General features: G+C 45.8%; 8 protein-coding genes and 1 non-coding gene across 9 annotated transcripts; 4 read left to right on the plus strand and 5 right to left on the minus strand.

Moving 5' to 3' along the window:
• The first annotated feature begins 29 nt into the window (after positions 1-29).
• CYBJADRAFT_169511 (kinase-like protein) lies at positions 30-1685 on the plus strand. The gene has a single exon (XM_020215813.1). The coding sequence runs from the start codon at positions 53-55 to the stop codon at positions 1535-1537; it is 1485 nt and encodes a 494-aa protein (XP_020068326.1). The 5' UTR covers positions 30-52; the 3' UTR covers positions 1538-1685.
• Positions 1626-4272, minus strand: RSM22 (tRNA methyltransferase RSM22). Its single transcript, XM_020215814.1, has one exon. It carries the CDS (start codon positions 3785-3787, stop codon positions 1700-1702), a length of 2088 nt encoding a protein of 695 aa, XP_020068327.1. The 5' UTR covers positions 3788-4272; the 3' UTR covers positions 1626-1699.
• Positions 4273-5717: 1445 nt separating this feature from the next.
• Positions 5718-12443, plus strand: ACC1 (acetyl-CoA carboxylase ACC1; the record flags this gene model as incomplete). Its single annotated transcript, XM_020213018.1, has 1 exon — positions 5718-12443. The coding sequence occupies one exon, from the start codon at positions 5718-5720 to the stop codon at positions 12441-12443; it is 6726 nt and encodes a 2241-aa protein (XP_020068328.1).
• Positions 12444-12449: 6 nt separating this feature from the next.
• CYBJADRAFT_169515 (uncharacterized protein) lies at positions 12450-16490 on the minus strand. The gene has a single exon (XM_020215815.1). It carries the CDS (start codon positions 16052-16054, stop codon positions 12566-12568), a length of 3489 nt encoding a protein of 1162 aa, XP_020068329.1. The 5' UTR covers positions 16055-16490; the 3' UTR covers positions 12450-12565.
• Positions 16491-16498: 8 nt separating this feature from the next.
• TDA11 (Tda11p) lies at positions 16499-18076 on the plus strand. Its single transcript, XM_020217672.1, has one exon. The coding sequence runs from the start codon at positions 16756-16758 to the stop codon at positions 17998-18000; it is 1245 nt and encodes a 414-aa protein (XP_020068330.1). The 5' UTR covers positions 16499-16755; the 3' UTR covers positions 18001-18076.
• CYBJADRAFT_169517 (uncharacterized protein) lies at positions 17860-19296 on the minus strand. The gene has a single exon (XM_020215816.1). The coding sequence runs from the start codon at positions 19199-19201 to the stop codon at positions 18152-18154; it is 1050 nt and encodes a 349-aa protein (XP_020068331.1). The 5' UTR covers positions 19202-19296; the 3' UTR covers positions 17860-18151.
• A 209-nt stretch (positions 19297-19505) lies between these two features.
• CYBJADRAFT_t142 lies at positions 19506-19577 on the minus strand. The gene has a single exon. It is a non-coding gene; the product is annotated as a tRNA-Arg (tRNA).
• A 423-nt stretch (positions 19578-20000) lies between these two features.
• On the minus strand, positions 20001-21362 carry CYBJADRAFT_35696 (uncharacterized protein). Its single transcript, XM_020217674.1, has one exon. It carries the CDS (start codon positions 21189-21191, stop codon positions 20199-20201), a length of 993 nt encoding a protein of 330 aa, XP_020068332.1. The 5' UTR covers positions 21192-21362; the 3' UTR covers positions 20001-20198.
• An 818-nt stretch (positions 21363-22180) lies between these two features.
• On the plus strand, positions 22181-22735 carry CYBJADRAFT_169518 (uncharacterized protein). The gene has a single exon (XM_020215817.1). The coding sequence runs from the start codon at positions 22426-22428 to the stop codon at positions 22636-22638; it is 213 nt and encodes a 70-aa protein (XP_020068333.1). The 5' UTR covers positions 22181-22425; the 3' UTR covers positions 22639-22735.
• Positions 22736-23184: the final 449 nt, after the last annotated feature.

Genomic DNA, 23184 nt, shown 5'->3' on the forward strand with positions numbered 1-23184 from the left:
TGACTCTGGCGGTTTGTGTGTGCGTGCGTGTGTTGGAACTAGTTGAAATCAAATGAGTCGTACAGCCAGTGCCGCTGCTGTAGCAGCGTCCTCGGCTGCTGTGAACAACATCAATAATACTCAATCTGGAGCGAATGGCGGCGGCCACGGGAACACCGCTGGCGGAGGTAGCGGTAGTGGTGGTAGCGGTAGCGGGAGTAACGCCACGATTGTCGGGTTGCACTACAAGATTGGCAAGAAGATTGGAGAAGGCTCGTTCGGTGTGATCTTTGAAGGTACCAATATGATCAACCAGGTTCCTGTTGCAATCAAGTTTGAGCCTCGAAAGACGGAGGCTCCGCAGTTGAGAGATGAATATAGAACCTACAAGCATCTCAACGGATGTGCTGGTATTCCGAATGCGTACTACTTTGGACAGGAGGGACTACACAACATTTTGGTGATTGATTTGTTGGGTCCCTCGCTCGAGGATTTGTTTGACTGGTGTGGTAGACGGTTCAGCGTGAAGACCACGGTACAGATTGCCGTGCAGATGATCACGCTTGTCGAAGAGGTGCACTCTAACGACTTGATTTACAGGGACATCAAGCCGGACAACTTCTTGGTTGGAAGACCAGGTCAGCCTGATGAGAATAAGATCCACCTAGTTGATTTTGGAATGGCCAAGCAGTACAGGGATCCAAGAACCAAACAACATATCCCATACCGTGAAAAGAAATCGCTAAGCGGAACCGCTAGATACATGTCGATCAACACACATCTAGGTAGAGAACAGTCAAGACGTGATGATTTAGAAGCATTGGGCCATGTGTTTTTCTACTTTTTGAGAGGTCAATTACCATGGCAAGGATTGAAGGCACCAACTAATAAGCAAAAATACGAGAAAATTGGTGAGAAGAAGAGAACTACCGCGGTTAGCGATCTTGGAAGTGGATTCCCTCCACAATTTGCTCAATATTTGGACATGGTTAGATCCTTGAACTTTGAGGAGACCCCTGATTATGAAAAATACAGGGTTTTGCTCTTGAGTGCACTGGATACTATTGGTGAGGTTGCAGATGACCAATACGATTGGATGAAGTTGAACGGTGGTAAAGGTTGGGATCTCAGCATTAACAAGAAACCAAACCTACACGGTTATGGACATCCAAATCCTCCAAACGAGAAGGATCGCCATCACCGTCAACAGAGAAGAAATAAACATTTGCAACAACAAATCCACCAACAGCAGCAGCAACAACAGCAGCAGCAATCACAACAGCATCAACAACAACAATTGCAACAGCAACAACAACAGTTTAGCTCTACAATCACAAACACCAATGTCGTTGCATCTAACAGCAACAATAAAGGCTTGAATCAACCACCATTGAACTCAACACAGCAGTTCCAAAATAGACAACCTGCTCCTGTCAGAGAGAAAGTTGAATCGCAAGCCTCACCAGCTGATGCAAGACAGCAACAGATTAACAATCAACACGCAGATGATGACAATCAATCAAAGGGATTCTTTGCAAAGTTGTTTTGTTGTTCCTGAAGAAGTCCTTCCTTGCTTCATCCCCTCAAGAAAGATAAAAAAAATGTGTTCAAAAGAAAGAGTCGAAAGTGTTTATTACTGTGTAAGATAGAACTGTTTATCAATTTACAAGCATTTTATTCCCCCCTAATTAATATATACATGGAATCCAAACAATGTGGGTCAACGTTTCATGTTGAACCTCGTTGTATAGACGTCAACCATCTCTTCTGGACTCATTTCTCTTTGACCGAGGTGAGCTGAGCGTACTTCAAAGGCCTTCCTCTCTTTCTTCGTCTTGAACTTGACATCTCGTTTCATCTTGCTCAACAAGTCGTCTTCATAGCTCTGTAACTTGTTCTGGAGCTGTTGATCCTGATTTGACCTTCCTGGTAGTTTGGTCTTCGCATCTAACCCCCAGAGATCACCACTTGTAGCCTTACGTGCATCATGATATGATAGCTTATCAAATGATTTGGTGATGGTCCACTTCTCGATCTCTCCACTAGAGCCACACACTGACATCGTCACATGTCCCTTACGTTTCATTGGAGTCTTGAGAATACGCGGCCATAGAGATGGATCACTAGGAGTGGAACCAATGGAGAAAGTCTGGGTTTGGTTGGTCCTTTCTTGTTCAATAGAAGTCACAGTTGCTGAATCTGTAGCGCAACGTGCCACTATGAGATAGGAATAGTTGGCAATCTCATAGTTATTACCATCAATGCGTCCGCTTGACCCCTTTGTCCCTGAGGTTGGAGATATTCTTGTGCGATCAGCCCATTTGGAGGATAACACTTGACCTCTCTTGAGTTCCAATAGAAATCTAGGTCTTTCAACAGATTTATCAAAGTGACACCACGACAACTTTGAGCCAGAGGGATAGTCGTAGAACTGTGGTTTACCGGTCTGTAGAGGGCATGGTCTATGGTGAGAACATGGTGCAATCACCTTTAAATGATAATTGGTATTCTCTTCAGCACCAGCTTCAAAGAACTCTTCAAATTCCAAGTCTTCTTCGTCAACGGTGCCATATTTATCCTCCAGCTCTCTCTTTAGCTTAAGTGCCTCCTCATCGAGTTCAATTTGGTCATCGATTTCAAATTCCTGTTCGAATTCCTGTTCAAATGCGGAACCAGAGGCCTTGGAGTAAGGTCTTGGGATCTTGCCATGTTCACTGAGGAACTTCTCTGGTCTGATCATGGTTTGTCTTGCTCTTGCGACACTTTCAAATCCTAATGGAGTGCCTCTTTCAACAAGAACTAGAAATCCATCTGGTTCTAACATCTTCAACAGTAGTTGGACGTTTGCATCAACCTCATGAGGGAACTGGGATCGATCTTGTAACAGCTGGTGCTGTGCAATGATCAAATTGTACTTCTTTGAAGTATTCAACCGGTCCAGCATCTTGGTCTTGATCTTGATCTTGTTGGTCTTGACCTCACCTATGAAATCGTCAAATAGAACATCCTCATCACGATTCAGCCCTTGATGCAGCTCCTCCTCGGTGAATAGATCTTCTAGTGCACCGGGGTATTCATTTAACTGTCTTGACAGGAGGATCTTTGCTCTATCTTGCATTCCATGGTGACCAACGATAAAGGAATCCTTTACTTCCGGGTCCCATTCATTACCCATGATCTCATTCAGCGCAATCATACCCGTCGCTGGACCGTATCCGATATCCAACACCTTCGTTGGAGTAAAGTCTGGCTGCCTCTTGAACAGCTCCTTCAATACCTGGTACACAGAGGCATAATCCTGGGTAAAGAAGGACGCAATGTAAACATCATTCTCATGCGGTTTCCGGGTAGGTTCGTACAACTGGGCTTCCTTCAACTTCAAATATTGCTGTGCCACTTGGTACCTCAGCACTTTAGGCAACCGTAGGGCAAGCATATGGTTATATATCGACTTGGTTATTCTCTCCGGGATCTTGATCTGGTCTCTAAAGGTCTTACCCAGTTCTGTATTGTAATGGCTTCTCTTCATAACTTCACCGTCTGCTGGCTGTTTCCACAGATCTTCACGACTAATCACCCGCACCTTTGGGTTCGTATCTTCATTCACATCGTGGTGATAGCCTTTCACCAGCTGGCCAAACGATTCACTCTCCTTCCGGTACGCAAAGGGTAGAGACGTCATCTCTGTGGATAACGATTTGGAAGCCTCTATGGGATCGCTGTCGTACTCCCAAATCCCTTTGAGCTTTGTCCTCGTTGAGTACAGACGGTAGCACCGTGTCCACGGAGCTAGGCATCTGTGAGTCATCGTAGTCGATCGGCGTCCTTGTGAAGAGAAAGCAAGTGTGTATTATATAGTTAATCCTTACCATTGGCCATGGAAAAAATTTGTAGTAGTGTGTTCGGGCGATGAGCATGTCACGTGATTTATCACGTGCCTATCCATCTGCTTAGTAAGCGATCTTGGACATCACAGGCAACGGCGTTTGACACATAACGGTGTCAAGGGCCATTGAGGCCCCCTGTCGTGATGCCCATACATCGCCAATTGACCACGACAAAGGACTCTCTGTGCTGTCAATTGCCGTAGAAAAGCACTACCGGTGTGTAAAGCAACCTTCCAACCTCCGAAACAAGGGCTTATGAGATCAATTGAGCTACATTTCCCAGTCGTACAGCTGGACACCATTGGCTGTCTACTGATGCCAACCCAACATCGCTTACACGCAAGGGAATGACATAAACCGTAGTACGTTAAAGAGATTCCTCCCGTTGTGCTGCTTTCTCAAGCTGGCTACAGATGAGCATTGACCATTTTCGCGGGAGCTTGATCCCATTCCAACAAAATTATATGTGGTGCTTATGTAATGCACTTACGTCACCAAAATGAGTGTGTTTTTTTCACCGTGGGCCCCAAAGTTTGTTTCCGCTGTTTTTGTTGGCGACGTTTCCAACAAGGAGGGTAACTCCCTTATGTACGTGTTGTGCACGCGTTTGGGCCGATGGCTGACGCGTCCTGGCAAACTGCAACGATTTTGCTTTGTTGTGTCCGAATATATGTCTGCGTTTGTCTTATATAAAACCAGTTGGAAGCCCTTTGTGCTGATCCCTCTTTGCTCTGATTGTTGTTAGGGAGAGAGATATATTGCCATATATTTTGATTGATTGGTATTTCACCGGAAACGACACCGTCCTCTTATAACTGATTGGAGGCCATCTACAAAGTATTTTGCTCTGGAATCAACACGCCGAACGCACTTGTGCCAGACTACCCAGTTCTCAACCCACACAGACACTGGAAGGACTTGCACTGTTTGATTTTCGCACAGCATACGAGATAGAGTGACCTAGGAGGCGTTCGCAAGTGATATTGGATTGATTGGTTCAAAGGTATCGATCAATTACCTATACGGAAAGAAGAAGAAGAAGAAGGAACACGCAGAGAGTGTGTGTGCGTGCGCAAGCCTTTTTACATAGTACCTGAAGGAGGCTCTACAAGGAAGGTGAGTATCTTTTATCTGTTCCTCTTTTCACGTGGGGCGTGTGTATCCTGTGGCGTTGAGCCAACCATTGGTCTATTGTATGGCCAGCTTCGAAGCAATTGAGCTTTACAGCTGTTGCGTATATACCCTACTGCTTCTATGCGGTTACCTCAGCGCAGCGTAAATGTCCCAAGACGTTTACGATGGATTTTGTCTCATTTGTCCAGATAATTGTTGGGCCCACAGAAAAAAAAATCCAGTCTGTAAAAAGGTTTGTCCACAAGAGAAAAAAACCGTTGGGATGTCGGCGGCAAGACTCGGGACATTTGGGACAAATCCGAGCTCTTCCCTCAAAAACGCCACAAAGAGGATGGTTTCGGATGGTTTTGATACAACTGTTGGACTTCACCATAAACAAAGAACAACTTCACACAGCGCTTAGCCTCAAGAGCCGATATCCGTGTTGAATGCGCATTGGTGTTTGACGATTCATCGCTACTTGTGTGCTGCTCTTTGTCTCGTGTCCACGATCAACACCGTCAGAAAGATATACACATACCAGCGTCCGCATCCGATTGTTTGTTTACATTTACTAACCAGTTACACCATTCCAGTATTCAAAGACTACTTCCCGGTTCACTAAGACGCTTATTCGGAGAGACTACTGCTGCTAAGCTTGGTCTCGGTCTTGGTGTGAAACATTTTGGTTTTAAGCGTCAAAAGCACATCAACAAGCTGCCCTTGAAGGCTAAAACGATGAGCGAGGACAACCTTGGAGAAGTGGCGTTGCACGCCAGCAAGGTGGACTTTGCCAAATACAAGCAACTCCATGAGACGTTACCGGCGCACTTTATTGGTCTGAACACCTTGGACGTTGCTGAAGCGTCTCCGTTGAAGGACTTTGTTGCCCAGCACGGCGGTCACACCGTGATCCAGAAGGTTTTGATTGCCAACAACGGTATCGCTGCGGTTAAGGAGATCAGATCCGTGAGAAAATGGGCTTACGAAACGTTTAACGATGAAAGAACCATCCAATTCGTTGTGATGGCTACGCCGGAGGATTTGGAGGCAAACGCTGAGTATATCAGAATGGCGGATCAATACGTTGAGGTTCCAGGTGGCACCAACAACAACAACTACGCTAACGTTGATTTGATCGTTGACGTTGCTGAAAGAACCGACGTTGATGCTGTCTGGGCTGGTTGGGGTCACGCGTCTGAAAACCCACTGTTGCCAGAGCAATTGGCTGCTTCCAAGAGAAAGATCCTGTTCATTGGTCCACCCGGTTCTGCAATGAGATCTCTAGGTGATAAGATCTCCTCCACCATCGTGGCACAACATGCTAAGGTCCCTTGTATCCCATGGTCCGGTACCGGTGTTGAGGACGTCCAAATTGATCCAGAGACTAATCTCGTCTCCGTTGATGAAGTTACATATGCAAAAGGTTGTGTCAACTCTCCAGCGGAGGGTCTCTTGAAGGCCAAAGCGATTGGATTCCCAGTGATGATTAAAGCTTCTGAAGGTGGTGGTGGTAAAGGTATCAGAAAAGTTGAACGCGAGGAAGACTTTGAGACTCTGTACCACCAAGCTGCTAATGAGATTCCAGGCTCCCCAATATTCATCATGAAATTGGCCGATAACGCTAGACACTTGGAGGTTCAGTTACTCGCAGATCAGTATGGTAAGAACATCTCCCTGTTTGGCCGTGATTGTTCTGTTCAAAGACGTCATCAAAAGATCATTGAAGAGGCACCTGTCACTGTGGCAAAGCCTGAAACTTTTACTCAGATGGAGAAAGCCGCTGTCAGATTGGGTAAATTGGTTGGTTATGTCTCTGCAGGTACTGTCGAGTACTTGTACTCTCATGTCAATGACAAGTTTTACTTTTTGGAGTTGAACCCAAGATTACAGGTGGAGCATCCAACCACAGAGATGGTTTCAGGTGTTAACTTACCTGCAGCACAATTGCAAATCGCTATGGGTATCCCATTGCACAGAGTTAGAGACATTAGATTATTCTATGGTGTCGACCCACATACATCAACAGAAATCGATTTTGACTTTGAATCTGAAGCATCTTTGACATCCCAAAGAAGACCTACTCCAAAGGGTCACTGTACCGCTTGTCGTATCACATCTGAAGATCCAGGTGAAGGATTTAAACCATCTGGTGGTTCTCTGCATGAGTTGAACTTTAGATCTTCCTCTAATGTTTGGGGTTACTTCTCTGTGGCTAACCACTCTTCGATTCATTCCTTCTCTGATTCTCAATTTGGTCATATTTTTGCCTTTGGTGAAAACAGACAAGCATCGAGAAAACACATGGTTGTTGCGTTGAAGGAATTATCTATTAGAGGTGATTTCAAAACGACTGTGGAATACTTGATCAAGTTGTTGGAAACTGAAGATTTCGAGGATAACACAATTACAACAGGCTGGCTGGATGAATTGATCTCTCAGAAATTGACTGCAGAGAGACCAGATCCTACTATTGCTACCATCTGTGGTGCAGTCACAAAGGCTCATATTCTCTCACAAGAGGCTCGTGAGTCGTACATTGCTTCTTTGGATAAGGGTCAGGTTCCATCAAAGGATTTGTTAAAGACCATTTATTCCATTGAATTCATCTATGAAGGCTACAGATACAAGTTTACCGCTGCTCAATCTGCTTTAGATAGATATACTTTGTATATCAACGGTTCCAAGGTGGAAGTTGGTGTTAAAAAATTATCTGATGGTGGATTGTTGATTGCACTGGATGGTAAGTCCCATACTGTTTACTGGAAGGAACAAGTTGGGGCTACAAGATTGTCAGTTGATTCTAAAACTTGTCTATTGGAGGCTGAGAACGATCCTACACAGTTAAGAACCCCATCTCCTGGTAAGTTGGTGAAGTACTTGGTTCAGACTGGTGAGCATATTAACGCTGGTCAACCATTTGCCGAGGTTGAGGTGATGAAGATGTGCATGCCATTAATTGCTCAAGAAAATGGTACTGTTCAATTGGTTAAACAGCCAGGTTCTAACGTTGCGGCTGGTGATATTTTGGCCATCTTGTCTCTTGATGATCCATCTAAGGTCAAGCACGCCTTACCTTTCCAAGGCATCTTGCCAGAATTTGGCCAACCAACTGTACAAGGCACTAAACCTGCGTACAAGTTCCAGGCCTTGTTGTCCACATTGAAGAACACATTGACTGGATTTGACAACCAGGTGATTTTGAACGCTACTCTTCAGGACTTGATCGAGGTGTTGAGAAACGAGCAATTGCCATACTCCGAATGGAATCAACAAATATCTGCTTTGCACTCAAGAATTCCACTTGAGTTGGACGCAGAGTTGGCTAACTTGATTAAGAGATCCTCTCAAAGAAATGCATCGTTCCCAGCAAGACAGATTCTGAAGCTTTTGGACAAGAGCGCTTCATCACCAGATGCTGATCCGCTGTTTGGCCAGGTTGTTGCACCATTGCGTGATATTGGTGAGCGTTATGCTAAAGGCTTGGAAACCCATGAACATGCTGTTTTTGCTGAATTGTTGACTGAATATTATAACGTTGAGAAGCTTTTCAGTGGTACCAACGTTAGAGAGGAAGATGTCATTCTAAAGCTGCGTGACGAAAACAAGAATGATTTGTCTAAGGTTGTCTCTATCGTGCTTTCTCATTCTAGGGTTTCTTCAAAGAATATTTTGATTCTCGCTATTTTGAACCACTACCAACCTCTCTGTCAACAAAGCGCCGAGATTGCCAATGTTATGCGTGAACCATTAAAGCACATTGTTGAGCTCGAGGCCAGAGCCACTGCTAAGGTTTCTATCAAAGCCAGAGAAATCTTGATTCAATGCTCATTGCCATCCATCAAAGAGAGATCTGATCAATTGGAGCACATCTTGAAGTCTTCTGTTGTTCAAACAAGATATGGTGAGATTGGTTCTTCGCATCGTGAACCACAGATGGAGATTTTGAGAGATGTTATTGACTCCAAGTATGTTGTCTTTGATGTTCTCACCCAATTTTTGGGACACAAGGATCCATACGTTGTAGCTGCTGCTGCTGAAGTCTATGTTCGCCGTGCTTACCGTGCTTACAACGTGATTGGTAACTTGACATACAATACTGATGGTGAATATCCAACAGTTGAATGGAAATTCCAGCTCCCATCTTTCTCTTCTGCTGCTTACAACGCTGTTCCTCAAGCCAGAGGTATGGTTGGTAAAGCCATGAACAGAGCCGTCTCAGTTTCAGATTTGACATTTGTCTCCAACGATGAGTCACAACCATTGAGAACAGGTTTGTTGATCCCATCACCACATTTGGATGACGTCGAAGATGTATTGATCAAGGGATTGGACAGGCTTCCTCGTAAAGCTGTTGTTGACTCTTCTCGTGGTCCTGCTCCAAATAGATCTGCGCCAAATAATGCTCTTTACAACATTGTTAATGTTGTTGTTGGGGACTCTGATGGCATCGAATCTGAGGATGAAATTTTGGCTAAATTGAACGAGGTTCTGGCAGACGCGAAGGATGAGTTAGTCGCAACTTCTATACGTCGTATAACCTTCATTTTCGGTTCTACTGATGGTTCTTATCCAAAGTACTACACTTTCAGAGGTCCTGACTACGCAGAGTACAAGGAAATTCGTCATATCGAACCAGCATTGGCTTACCAATTAGAGTTGTTGAGATTATCAAACTTCAACATCAAACCAATCTTCACTGATAACAGAAACATTCATGTCTATGAGGCCATTGGTAAGAACTTCCCTGCTGATAAGAGATTTTTCACAAGAGGTATCATCAGAACTGGTCGTATCCGTGATGACATCACCATCCAAGAGTATTTGACTTCAGAGGCCAACAGATTGATGTCTGATATTCTGGACACTCTCGAAGTTATTGACACTTCAAACTCAGACTTGAACCATATCTTTATCAACTTCTCTGCCGTTTTTAACGTCCTTCCTGAAGATGTTGAGGCCGCCTTTGGTGGTTTCTTGGAAAGATTTGGAAGAAGACTTTGGAAACTCCGTGTTTCAGCTGCGGAGATCAGAATAATGTGTACAGATCCTAAGACTGGTGTTCCATTCCCATTGAGAGCAATGATTAACAACATGTCTGGTTTCGTTGTTAAGTCTGAGTTGTACATGGAAGTGAAGAACAGTCAAGGTGAATGGGTTTTCAAATCACTTGGAACTCCAGGATCCATGCACTTGAGACCAATCTCTACACCTTACCCAGCTAAGAATCAGTTACAACCAAAGCGTTATAAGGCTCATCTATTGGGAACTACTTATGTTTACGACTTCCCAGAGTTGTTCCGCAGTGCAACTTTGGCTCAATGGGAGAGATACGCTCCTGATGCTAAGGTCCCAGAAGACTTCTTCCAAACAATTGAGTTGATTTTGGATGACTCTGACGTGTTAACCGAGGTTGATAGAGAAGCAGGTGCAAACAACATTGGTATGGTTGCCTTCAAAGTATTCGTCAAGACTCCAGAATATCCAAGAGGTCGTCAATTCTTCATTGTTGCTAATGATATCACTTATAAGATTGGTTCTTTCGGTCCCCAAGAGGATTACTTCTTCGATAAAGTTACCCAACTTGCCAGAAAGTTGGGTATTCCAAGAGTGTACTTGTCTGCTAACTCTGGTGCTAGAATTGGTATGGCTGAAGAACTACTTCCATTGTTCCAAGTTGCTTGGAAGCAACCAGGTCATCCTGATGAAGGCTTTGACTACTTGTACCTGTCTGACGATGGTATATCAACTCTAGAGAAGAATGATCAACTCAAGGCTGTTTCTACTGAGAGAATAGTTGAAAATGGTGAAGTTAGACATGTTATCAAAGCTATCATTGGTACCGAAGATGGTTTGGGTGTTGAATCTCTTAGAGGCTCAGGTTTGATTGCAGGTGCTACATCTAGGGCTTACAAAGATATCTTCACCATCACTTTGGTTACTTGCAGATCTGTCGGTATCGGTGCATATTTGGTCAGATTGGGTCAAAGAGCCATCCAAGTTGAAGGTCAACCAATCATCCTTACTGGTGCTCCTGCTATCAACAAGTTGTTGGGCCGTGAAGTTTATTCATCCAACTTGCAACTTGGTGGTCCACAGATCATGTACAGAAACGGTGTTTCTCATTTGACTGTGCCGGACGATCTTGCTGGTGTTTGCCAGATCATGAACTGGTTGTCATATGTTCCAGCCAAGCGTAACATGCCAGTCCCAATCCTAGAATCTCTTGAAGATCCATGGGATAGAGATGTTGAATTTGCCCCAGTTCGTAACGAGACATATGATGTCAGATGGATGATTGCTGGTCGTGAATTGAGTAATGGCACCTTTGAGGCTGGTTTGTTTGATAAGAACTCTTTCCAGGAAACCTTGAGTGGTTGGGCCAAGGGTGTTGTTGTTGGTAGAGCTAGATTGGGAGGTATTCCATTTGGTATCATTGGTGTTGAAACCCGTATGGTTGAAAACTTGATTCCAGCTGACCCTGCTAATCCAGATTCTACTGAACAATTGATCCAAGAAGCTGGTCAGGTTTGGTATCCAAACTCTGCGTACAAGACTGCTCAGGCTATCAATGACTTCAACAATGGTGAACAATTACCATTGATGATTTTGGCTAACTGGAGAGGTTTCTCTGGTGGTCAACGTGATATGTATAACGAGGTTTTGAAGTTTGGTTCTTACATCGTTGATGCTTTGGTTGGTTACAAGCAACCAATCATTACATACATCCCTCCATGTGGTGAACTTAGAGGTGGTTCATGGGTCGTTGTTGATCCAACCATCAACTCTGAGATGATGGAAATGTACGCTGATGTTGAGTCCAGAGCTGGTGTTCTTGAGCCAGAAGGTATGGTTGGTATTAAGTACCGTCGTGAGAAGTTGATTTCCACAATGGCTAGACTTGATGACACTTATGCTGCCTTGAAGAAGCAACTTGGTGACTCAACTTTGAGTGCTGAACAGCATCAAGAGGTTTCTGCCAAGCTTGCTGCTCGTGAGAAGGCTCTACTTCCAATTTACCAACAGATCTCTGTTCAGTTTGCTGATTTGCATGACAGATCCGGTCGTATGCTCGCCAAGGGTACTATTCGTAAGGAGCTTGAGTGGGTCAATGCTCGTCGTTTCTTCTTCTGGAGAATTCGTCGTCGTCTAAACGAAGAGTACCTCATTAAGAGAATTGGTGAAACTTTACAGTCTGCTTCAAGAATCGAAAAGGTTGCCAGATTGAGATCATGGTATCCACCAACGCTTGATTATGAGGATGATAAGCTCATTGCTAACTGGATTGAAGAGAACCATGAGTACTTGGACACCATGGTGAAGAAGTTGAAGGACGAGGCCTTTGCACAAAACATTGCTCAATTGATTAGAAGTAACCGTGACTCAGCCATTAGTGGGTTGGCTGAAGTGATTGGTCTTTTGTCTACTGAGGACAAGGCAAAGATCTTGGAGAGCTTGAAATGATTTTTTTACCCTTGTATTTAGTTTTTTTTACTTGTTTATGACAACTTAATTTTGCAATTGTTTTCCATTGGTTTATTATTAATTGGTGTAAGGGTTTCTTAATACTATTATAATTATACAAGTTATGGATTTGTGGCGTTGTAGAGTTTCTTCTTGAGAGACAGAGCCTCGTCTTTCAAGTCGTCTCTTTCCTTTTTGATGATGTACAGCTCAGCTTGTAAATCACGAATCTTGAGGTTGTAACGAGCATTGGTTACGTCGTTATCTTCATCATTATCCTTGTTGCTAAAGTCATTAACAATAGGGGTTACATTTCTCGATGTCTTTTTGGATCCAAACAATCTCAATTCGTCAAGCTCATTTTGCAGTTTGGAGTTCAACTCCTTTTCCTTCGTAAGTTCACTTTGAGAAATCTGCAAGGCTCTATTGGCAGTGTTGACCGAGTATACAGATTCTTTGTAACTGTCCTCAATTTTCGAAAGTTCAGCTAATTTCAATTTCAAGGTCTCAACCTCAGAAGCGTACTTTTTAGAGTCAGCGATTTCACGTTCCAAAGATGCTTTTGATTGTGAAATTTGTTCATTCTCTTTCAATAGTTCATCAATGTGGGATTGAAGCGAAGTTGCAGTCTCGTCATTCTGAGGGGATGTTGCCAAAGATTTGGAAACATACTCACCGGTAGTCTCATCCTTAGACAAATATTGTGCAAGAAATGTGGAAAGTCCAACATTTAATTTCTTCACTTCTTCATGTGACTCACTTAAAGCTTTCTGATTTGCCTCTAATAACTCTGCCTTCTCCTTCTCCAAAATTTCAAGTTTCGATTTTAGTTCGTTTACTTCACTTTCGTGAGTCTTTGCCAATTCCAATGCTTGCTCTTGAGATTCAATTGTCTCTTGTTGACTCTGAATAATACTATTCAACTTCTGGAGATCGATAAGATTCTGTGTGAACACCGATTCAACTTCAGTGGATCTGGCTTTAGCCTTTTCATGCTCTTTGTTGAGTAATTGATAATCAGTATCCAGTTTAATGAATCTTCTCTTCACACTGTTCTCGTCATCATCTTGAATCTCCTTTGGGTATGTCCCATTAATCTGTTCCTTCAACTTAATATTCTCTGTCTCAAGACTGTTGATCTTATCACTTGCAGCTTTGACACTCTCCGTGGTTGACAACTTCAAAGCATCCAGTTCCTTGGACAGAGCATCAATAACTTCTTTGTAACGCTGCTTCTCATCAGAAGAAATTCCGGAGACAGTACCGGCAGATGACGTCTGAATTGCCGACTTATTCAGAGACCCAACATTAGCACCGGTGACGTTGTTTTTTGAACTAGTTCCAACAGTTACAGCACCTAAGAGTCCTGCAACGCCTGCTGTTGCTGCTGTTCCTACAGCAGTACTGATCCCATGAGTGGTCTCATTGGATGTACCAGTCATATCACCATCAACATTGGACGATGGTACATGATCAAGAACACTAGCTCTTGGAGTATCATCGTTATCTTCGTCAATAGTTGCAGGAGAATATGCGGTGTAGCTATCCAAAATGTCGGAGCTTCTAGCAGTACTGTGCATGCCATATGGTTTAGATGAACCATTGTCTTTGTGAATATCAAGTGAATTTCCTGAATTCACAGAATTCTCTATATCCTTTGACAAAGCACCCGGTAACGGCACAGTAGAGTTCTCGCTGGAAGTTGGAGCAGGAACATCAACTTTCGAATTGGTTAACGGAGCAGGCATCTGCAATGGTAAATCAACATCATCGTCCACGGATACAACAGAACGTTTTGGTGTCATTGCATCATCATCCGGTGATTTTGTTTCTGTATCACTCTGATGTGTAGTTGTTGAATGGCTGAGATCGGACGGTAATGGTTCTGCTTCGTGTTCTCTGTTATAAACAGCCTCTGCATTTTTAGCATTCCAAGCAGTGCCAACAGCAGTCCCTGTAGCAACACCAGTTCCAATAACAGTCGCACCTTTCAATCCAGGTGTTCCTCTTGAATTGTTTGCATTGTCAAAGTTACCAGGAGATGGTAGCATTTTCTTTTCAGGTGATAAGTTTTTAACAGAAGCTGGGGTAAATATTGAGGAGCCAGCGAATCTCTCCTGGTTTGAACTATTAGCAGGTGTGCCGTACTGCTGTAGTCCTGGAACAAGTCTCTCCAGGTTTGAAACATCCAACATCGTGAGCAACGTACCAACGCCGTTATCCTCTTCTGATGGTTCCAAATTCTCACCTAGTCTTGCGTATTCTGCCAATTGACCACCAAGCACCAAGAGTTTGTTATCCTTGGTGATTGACAGGGTATGACCATATTTGCCCTGTGGTGATAATGGGTAACGATTCATCACAAACCAAGTCTTTGTTATCAGATTCAAAAAGAAGAAATCTTGGAACGCTTGACCTGCAGAATCTTTGCCTCCATAGATGATCAAACAGTCTTTATGGATAACAGAAGCGTGCTCCTCAACCGGGGGTGGTGGTGTGCCGAATGTCTTTGGATTGTCCCATTTGTTTGACGCAGGATCGTAAACCCAAAGGTCGTTTACTAGCTTGTGGCCTGTTGAGCCACCAAACAACCACAATTTGTTGTCGTACACGTCCATCGTATGATTTGTCAATGGAGGAGGTCTCACAGGATCAGCAGGTGTTATCCATTCCCAATGGCAATCTGGACGACGGAATGAACTAAGGTTGAACATGACCAAGTCGTTATGGATGGCATCGTCCAACTGGCCACCGTACAAAAACAGCTTAGAATCAAAGTTTCTAACCGAGATCACGCCAATGGTATGGCCATACCTTCCAGTAGGTTTTCTTCCAGTGGGCCTTGGAATGGTCCAGGTGTGTGAGCTGGTATTGAACAAGTACAGGTCGTTATCAATCTCACCGTCGTCGTTTGTCACTGTGTCACCACCGAAAACAACAAACGCGTTACCACAAGTGGTGGAGGCATGTCCAACTCGAGGTGAAGGTGAATTGTCTGATATTTCCACCTGCAGGGTCTGGAATTGACCGGTTTCCTGGTCCTGCTTAATGATCCATGTATCGCCATACACCGAAGTGTTGTGAAGTCCGCCCATGACAAACAGTTCGTTTCTTTCATTCGCATGCTGAGAGGCACCGTGTCTATACCGTGGGAATGGACTAAACAGCAACTTGGTTCTTGACCACGGTGTGTTTGGCTTGTACTGGAAGTGTGATTGCGAAGGAGACGACTGTTGAAAGTTCCCTTGCTGATTCTGGTTAAAGCCATTCTGCTGCTGTTGGAATGGATCATACGCTGGCGCGGAACCGAACTGTCTCTGGTGGGGTGACGGTGCAACGTTGCCACGCTGTGGGGATCTCTGGTTGTAGATGTTGTTGTTGTGATCAAACCCGAGCGGCGTGGCATTCACATTCTGGAACTGCTGTCCAGTGGTTATTGACGACGACGACTGCGAAGGCAGTCCCTTGGGCAGCGATGGCGATCCTTGGGCCTTCGATCCCGCAGAGTTCATCGACGTCTGTGGAGAGTGGCCTTCTCCACTGGCTGCTCTCTTCTGGGGAGTGTCGGCCTCTTTATGCTTCTTCTTACCAAACTTGAAAGGTGTCATCATCTGTGCGCTTTCCAACTGATCAACTGGCAGGAAACTTCAGGGTAAACTGGCAATGCAATGTGTTCAGGTATGAAGTGACAGTTCTATAGCAAAATAACACTAACCGCCGCGATGGTGTTTCCAAGCGCCAGTGTTTTTCCCTTTTGTGCTTTGTTGTTGTTGTTGTTGTTGATGTTGTTGTTGTTGTTGATGTTTGTTATTGTTTTTTCTCGCTCCCCGTCTCTTCCCCCTGCCATTTTGGCAGCCCGCTGAGAGATCGCTTCCCCCTTTCTTTCTGGGACAGAATCAGCGTCGGAATCTCTGGCCTTGTTGGCCCGTCCGTCGGAATCTGTGCGTCTGGTTCCGATCGCACGATGAGGGTATTCCGATCACCCATAGACGTTGCTTGTTTCACCCACACAGCCTGGTCAAACGATTCGCAGGTGACAAAGTGCACACACCGACGGTTCCACTGGGTTACAGCCTTACTTTTATAGATCAATTGTACAGTTGATAGTGGCACACGGAGGGAAAACTGGACGGGAAGGGAGGAAAAACCACACACGGACGGAAAATACACACACACACACGCACACGCATAGGGAATAATAACAAGGAGTTACGAGCTTTGCAGTCATTACTGGAGATTTCGCCACGCTAACACACTCCCGTTTAACAAGACTGTTGTTTGCTGTGCCGGTATCTGCTACCTAATCCTCCCAATGGATAAAGATGGTAAATTTGACAAGTTCATCGAGGATTTCGACAAGTCCTTGGACACGGACACTTCATCGTTCAAGACCATTGGGCTTCACAAGACCATAACGGGGGCTTCCACGGGGAGAATGTCGTCGTCGCCAAGCTCCCCGGTCATGACGACACCGACAAAGTCAAGAAGGAACTCGATTCCTCCCGAGGAGGCTCCTCTACACCCCATAAGAACCCTGGACTCGATACTGGATGGTGTTGATGGAAATACCGGTAATAAACCCGGTATCAAGGTCAACACTCCACCATCCACAGCGTCCACCACCACCACTACGGCGCCAGGTGGGTCCAATCCGAGACCAGTGAAGCTATCGTCGGGCTCCTCTGGTGTGGGGGGCATGAAGCGTTCATCCACCGTGAGCAGTGGGCTGCTAGCGAGACAGCCCTCCCGTCGTGGACTGAACTTGAACTTGATGAATACTCATACCCGCCAGCACTCGTCCGGCTCAAGAGTCACGAGTCCAGAGCCGCAGGGGTCCACCTCGTCGAACTCTACACCACAGAGGGACAACAACTTCACGCCGAGCAGAAGAATATCAACTACCCCGAATGGGAAACATGGTATCTCTGCTTCAAGACCCAGACGTCGGACAAACTCCAGCGTCACCTCGACTGACTTTGACGAGCTGAGTGATACTTTCAGGATGCTGGCAACGAAGGAGATGCGCATAGTAGAGCTGAAAGAGCAGATGAAGAGAATACAGAGAGAGCTGGAGCTTGAAGAGGCCGAGTTGAAGAAGCTCAAGACCGAAATAGGAAACACGATACAAAAGGACATGTCGTCACCTTCGGTATCACAGAAGACCATCAGGGAAGATCCAGCAGAGGCTCAAGCAGCGGCTGTAGAGCAAGATCACTCGCTTCCATCACAGGCCAAACCGCTACAAAGCTCCGTCTCCAAGAGAACGAGCATATGGAGTAAACCTGTTAATTTCCTCAACCAGTTTGATCAGCTGTTACAGAACGAGATTGAAAAGTTGAACAAAGACTCATTTGGGTCGTCTACAACGTCTACAAAGGATGAAGACATGTTGAACACTGTTTCAAGCTCTCTATGGACGTTTGTCTCTGATGTCAAACAAGGGCTGATGGGCGATTATGATACTGAGGAGGACATCAACAGCAATAGCACTAAACACGAACAATCAAATGGAACAGCTCATGAACAAGAAATGATTACGATAAATAGGCATAAATAAAATCAACCCATTCTTTGAAGCATATATACACACGTACACACTCACAAAGGCGTATACAATCATCCCATCGTCACCTTTTCACAGGTAAATCAACTCATCCAGGAGATGCTTCCTGTACTTGAAGCAGCACGATTTCGTTGACATCATTTGGTCAAAACGAGGTGTCATCATGCTTGTAGTCGTCATACATCTCATCCCAAGAGTATCTTTCATTGTGCTGTTGTCCAACAAGCCTGGCACTTTGAAAGGGGGTTTCAAACGCTTCATCCGGTACATTTGCCAATGGATCAGGCAAAGGGTTTGTCTTGGTGTCAGCCTTCTCACGAATCTGTGATTTTAACTGTTTCTCGTGGATATCCTCGCCGTTGGCATCAACCAGCTTAGTCTCGTCCTCATTGAGCTCCACTTGTCCATTCGTAACCTTTGTCATCAGATTCAAAAACTTTGAATTCGCAAACTTTTCAGAATCGGTGGACTTCATAATCTTCTCCACTTGCCTGGCAGCCTCTCTGAATTCGGCGTTGCTATTACGGTTGCCAATAGGCTCCTCCTCGAGCTTAACATTATCTTCAAACTGCTTCTCCAAGGATTGGAATTCACGTTCCAAATCAGCATGAGTGGGATCCAAGAGCTGTGTATCTTCCACTTGTGCCTGCATGTAGCTGTTATTCAGTCTCTGAGTGCCCATCAACCCCATGGATGTCCCTATGGACGTCCCCATGGACATCCCACTGGTGTTGAGCGCATAGTTCTGTTGAACCTGGGGCGGTTGGTAAAACTGTTGGCCGCCCATCTGTGAGTTCCTCTGTGTGCCCATTTGGTTCATGAACTGAGTGTTCCAGCTGTTGGCCTGCTGTCTACTCTGGCTCTTCGCTGGAGCATTAGCCGCTGTGAAGTCACTTGCCCATGAAGAGCTGCCCTGCTGCGGTTGGTGATGTTGTGGATGCTGATGCAGCGGTTGATGTTGTTGATGAGGCGGCTGCATGCTCATAGGTCTCTGGAAGGCATTTGCAAACATCGGATCAAACTGAGCCTGGCTCTGCTGATGGAGCTGGAACTCATGCTCCATCCCCATCCCATCGTTCGATCTGAACGACTGTCCATTGACCGCCCTTCTCTGCGAAGCATCCTGGTGCAGCGATCTATCAACCTGAGCATGTGATGAGAGCTTCTGTACTGCGTTGACTGGCCCACAAGACATTTTTGTTCTCCCTGTGGTTTCTGTTTGGTCGTTCTGGTATGTTTTCTCAGTGGAGCACCTCTTCTTTTCAACTGGCTTTAGTCGTCGGAATGGAAGCTTTGGTTTGTTGATAACGGCGAGAATTGCGGAGGTTAAATGAGTGACACAGAGTAATTTGAACCGCGGCAGCTGATAGTGGGCAGCACACTGAAGAAAAAAGAGGGAATGGCGGGGTCTTACCTTCCTATTTTGGTATATTTCCTGATGCGGATACTTTTGTCGTTTTTCGTGAAAAACGAGAATGAAAAAAAAAGAATGAAGGTAGCACTCACGCTGGGGGTCGAACCCAGAATCTTCTGATTAGAAGTCAGACGCGTTGCCATTACGCCACGCGAGCTACGTTCGGAAGACGAGTCCAGACCGCCTTACCAGATTATTACTGCAGAGGAAGCGTGCTGCTGTTGTTTGAGGTGATGGTGCCTCTTAAACTGTACAGCTTGATGTGTAGACGAGTAGATCAAGGTGGGCGCCTCTGGATTCAGCGTATAATTATCAAAAGATAGTGATACCACAGTGTATTACACGATTAACGACAAACAGCTATCGATACAGTTCCTCTCTACTTCAAGTGCCAGCTGAACGTTCCTAGCAATATGAAATAGTCACGAGAAGATAGTTCTTAACCAATATGGTGTGAACACATAGGATAAAAGGTTAGTTCATGAGAGCTTCGGGAAAGAGGAAACACGGTGGTTAAAAAGGACCTCTTTGAACCATTGTGTGCACCCTCGGATCTTGACAGTTCCTGATTCAAGTTATTTCAACAAAACACAACAGAGGTGCAACAACTGTTAAGCGTTACAAGTAGTCTACAGTTCGGCTAGTATAGCAATGAAATCCAAGAATCGAATCCAAAGGTCGAATATCACGAGTTAAATTACATTGTATGAGTCTTTAACGTATCAAAAGTCATAAATTGATTATCTCAAGATGTGGTTACTCATCAAATATATCGAGCTTAGAAAGCCAACAAACCCATAACGGCAGCAGCCAAGACGGAACCAGCAGCCTTACCAGCAGCACCCTCGAAGGTAGAGACTTCAACAGAGGTCTCCTCAGCAGCAGTGGTCTCCTCAGCAGCAGTGGTCTCCTCAGCAGCGGTGGTTTCCTCAGCAGCAGTGGTTTCCTCAGCAGCAGTGGTTTCCTCAGCAGCAGTGGTCTCCTCAGCAGCAGTGGTGGTTTCCTCAGCAGCAGTGGTCTCATCAGCAGCAGTGGTGGTGGTCTCCTCTGGAGCAGCAGAGGTGGTCTCATCAGCAGCAGTGGTGGTGGTCTCCTCTGGAGCAGCGGTGGTGGTCTCGTCAGCAGCAGTGGTGGTCTCAGCGGTAGTGGTCTCATCAGCAGCAGTGGTGGTCTCAGCGGTGGTGGTCTCATCAGCAGCAGTGGTGGTCTCAGCAGTGGTGGTACCATCAGTGGTGGTACAACCACCAGTGTATTCACAGGCATTCAAACCGGTGTCGATGGTGTACTCATCGGTCAAAGTGGTGGAACATCTAGAAGTACCAGTTGGCTCTGTAGAAAGAGAACAAGCAGCCAAGGCAGAGGTAACATAAGGACCGTAGTACTTCCACAAGGTCCAACCACAGTCCATACAGGTGGCGTAGTACTTGTTCAACTCAGAGTCTTCAGCACACAAACAGGTGGTGTTGTATGGACCAGCGTACTGGTTGTCTGTGTTGGTGGTACAGTCGGAACCACCGATGATCATCAAACCACAGGCAGCGTGACAAGCAATGGTAGCACAGTCATCGGCAGAAGCGGCCAAAGCATAGGCTTCTGGGTCTGGGTGGGAGATGGCAACGGCCTCGGCGTAAGCGTCAGCGTAGGCCTCAGCAGCAGCAGCGGCCTGTGGGTTGGCCTTAGCCCATGGCAAAGCAACAGCAGCTGGGGAGGCAGCAGCAGAAGCAGCGGAAATCAAAGCAGAAGCGATAATGAAGCGAGTGGAGTATTGCATCTTTATGTAAGTATCTCTGGTGAAGAACAGAACAACTCCACCAGTTGACAGGGTAGGAAGATGTGGGATTCGGCGTCTTTAAATAATCAAGCAGGATCAGATAAGGCGAGCAGTCGGGAGGGTGTACGTTTCGCAGGTCATAACACCTCGATTCACCGATAACTCGTGGGCTGTCCTCATGAAACGTTTTGTCCACTCGTTGTGATGTACGCACACACAAGGAGCGCACAGCTGCAGAAACCTCAGGAGTCAAAATGGGGACGACTGTAACCAATTCGAGTAAACGTGCGGGAGCCCCATAGTAACCAAAGGTTCTAGGCGTTGCAATTAAGCCTCTCGCTGCTTGGCTCCGTCTGCTATTGGCTATGCTCCTCACCTTATTGTCTAAATTGGGATACGTATTTACTTTTCGGGTGTACTTTTTCATGCACCATCAGCAGCAGGACAATTGATCGCGGGAGATAAACGAAAAAACTTCCTCTTTGCAACCTCATGATATATCGCTGATTGAGCTGACTTGCCAAGTCAGCGAAGGAAGCCTGTGGAATCCAAGATCGAGGCAAATGTCCTTTCACTGGTGTTCGTCGCATTCATATGGCATGGCTTAATGGCCACGCTGACCGTGCAAAGAACAGTGTCAACGGCCAGAGCACCAACCCGCCTGTAAACACCGATAAGTTTCGTTCGCGCAAAGAAAACCACAAACCCTTGCAGGTTCCGAAGCCCTTTTTTCCAAAAGTCTGCCTACGCGCCAGAGGGCCCCCGCCCACGCCGCGGTCCCCCTACCAACTTTGGTTGGTGTCCGGTAAAGTGCCCAACGGCTGTTTGCTCGTAACAACATCACATTTCTTAGCGCATGCCTCACAAAGAATACAGGCGTCATCTGTGTGTAGGCGGTATTGTTTACGTCCTTGCCGTTTCTGGATGGCGTTCAGTAGAGCCATGTTATGTTTGCTGTGCTACTGCCGTAAATATCACGTATGGTTCCCTGGTCGTGGTTGGTTAGATTCCTCGCGTGGGCCTCAGGTTTGGGTTTGTAGAGGGTCACGGTTGGGGTCTGGTATGGCCTGACAAGCAGCGATGAACACCCTGAGAGCATCACACCCTGATAGCATCACACCCTGATAGCATCACACCCTGATATCATCACACCCTGAGAGCATCACACCCTGATAGCATCACACCCTGATAGCATCACACCCTGAGAGCATCACATCGCGGCGGCTGTTGAGCGATGAGCAGTGTGTCTCGGTGTTGGCTCTGGCTGGTGGGCGTGGGCGTTCTGGCACCATCGCCCAGCGAGCGTGTATTATCACGCTACAGCTCCTCAGCAACACCGTCTCTACACTGCTCGGCTCGCTGCGGACGTGTCTGCCCAGAGGGCACCTCCCCCGTGACAGCGAACCAGCTGTTCGTCTACATTCCCGCGTACCTCGCTCATGCCTGAGAGCTCCAGGCTCCAGAATACCAGGCCAATGGCTAAAACCAGCACATGTTAAGCGGTGGTTCAAAAGGTGGTGTACGGCTCCATTTTACACCCTTTGCACCTCTTTTTCGAAGTTGTAGATCAACACCGGAAGCTCACAACCACGTAAATGCACCCGCTCTAACTTCTGAGGACGCAAGTTCCACGAACTTGCAACCACCCAGTAACTTAAACCCGACTCGCCCATTATCCCAGTCCAAATGACACCTTCTTCCGCTGTGTCCTAAGTCATGCAACAGAGCTGTCATTCGCTGGCTGGTATTAACATGAGGTTCCTTTGCGCACGTTACGAACAGCAGACTGCGAACACGACGCACTGGAATTTCACCTAGCGCTGTAGTTGAAACAGGTGGATACAAATGACAGCCAATCGGCTATGCTCTCAAAGCATGAGACACATGAAACATGGTGCCCAAATGTTTTGTAAACAAACATTCCATTCTGAGCGTGACTGTAGCTTTGCAGGTTGAATATTCGGACATACTGGAGTAAAGATGTTGTGAGCTG

The sequence above is a fragment of the Cyberlindnera jadinii genome (assembly GCF_001661405.1).
Source record: "Cyberlindnera jadinii NRRL Y-1542 unplaced genomic scaffold CYBJAscaffold_18, whole genome shotgun sequence".
NCBI classification, from domain to species: domain Eukaryota; kingdom Fungi; phylum Ascomycota; class Saccharomycetes; order Phaffomycetales; family Wickerhamomycetaceae; genus Williopsis; species Williopsis jadinii.

Bases quoted from the DNA above. Each gene is read 5' to 3' on its own strand.
- CYBJADRAFT_169511 (XM_020215813.1), top strand. From the start codon at position 53: ATGAGTCGTACAGCCAGTGCCGCTGCTGTAGCAGCGTCCTCGGCTGCT.
- RSM22 (XM_020215814.1), bottom strand. From the start codon at position 3,787: ATGACTCACAGATGCCTAGCTCCGTGGACACGGTGCTACCGTCTGTAC.
- CYBJADRAFT_169515 (XM_020215815.1), bottom strand. From the start codon at position 16,054: ATGATGACACCTTTCAAGTTTGGTAAGAAGAAGCATAAAGAGGCCGAC.
- TDA11 (XM_020217672.1), top strand. From the start codon at position 16,756: ATGGATAAAGATGGTAAATTTGACAAGTTCATCGAGGATTTCGACAAG.
- CYBJADRAFT_169517 (XM_020215816.1), bottom strand. From the start codon at position 19,201: ATGTCTTGTGGGCCAGTCAACGCAGTACAGAAGCTCTCATCACATGCT.
- CYBJADRAFT_35696 (XM_020217674.1), bottom strand. From the start codon at position 21,191: ATGCAATACTCCACTCGCTTCATTATCGCTTCTGCTTTGATTTCCGCT.
- CYBJADRAFT_169518 (XM_020215817.1), top strand. From the start codon at position 22,426: ATGAGCAGTGTGTCTCGGTGTTGGCTCTGGCTGGTGGGCGTGGGCGTT.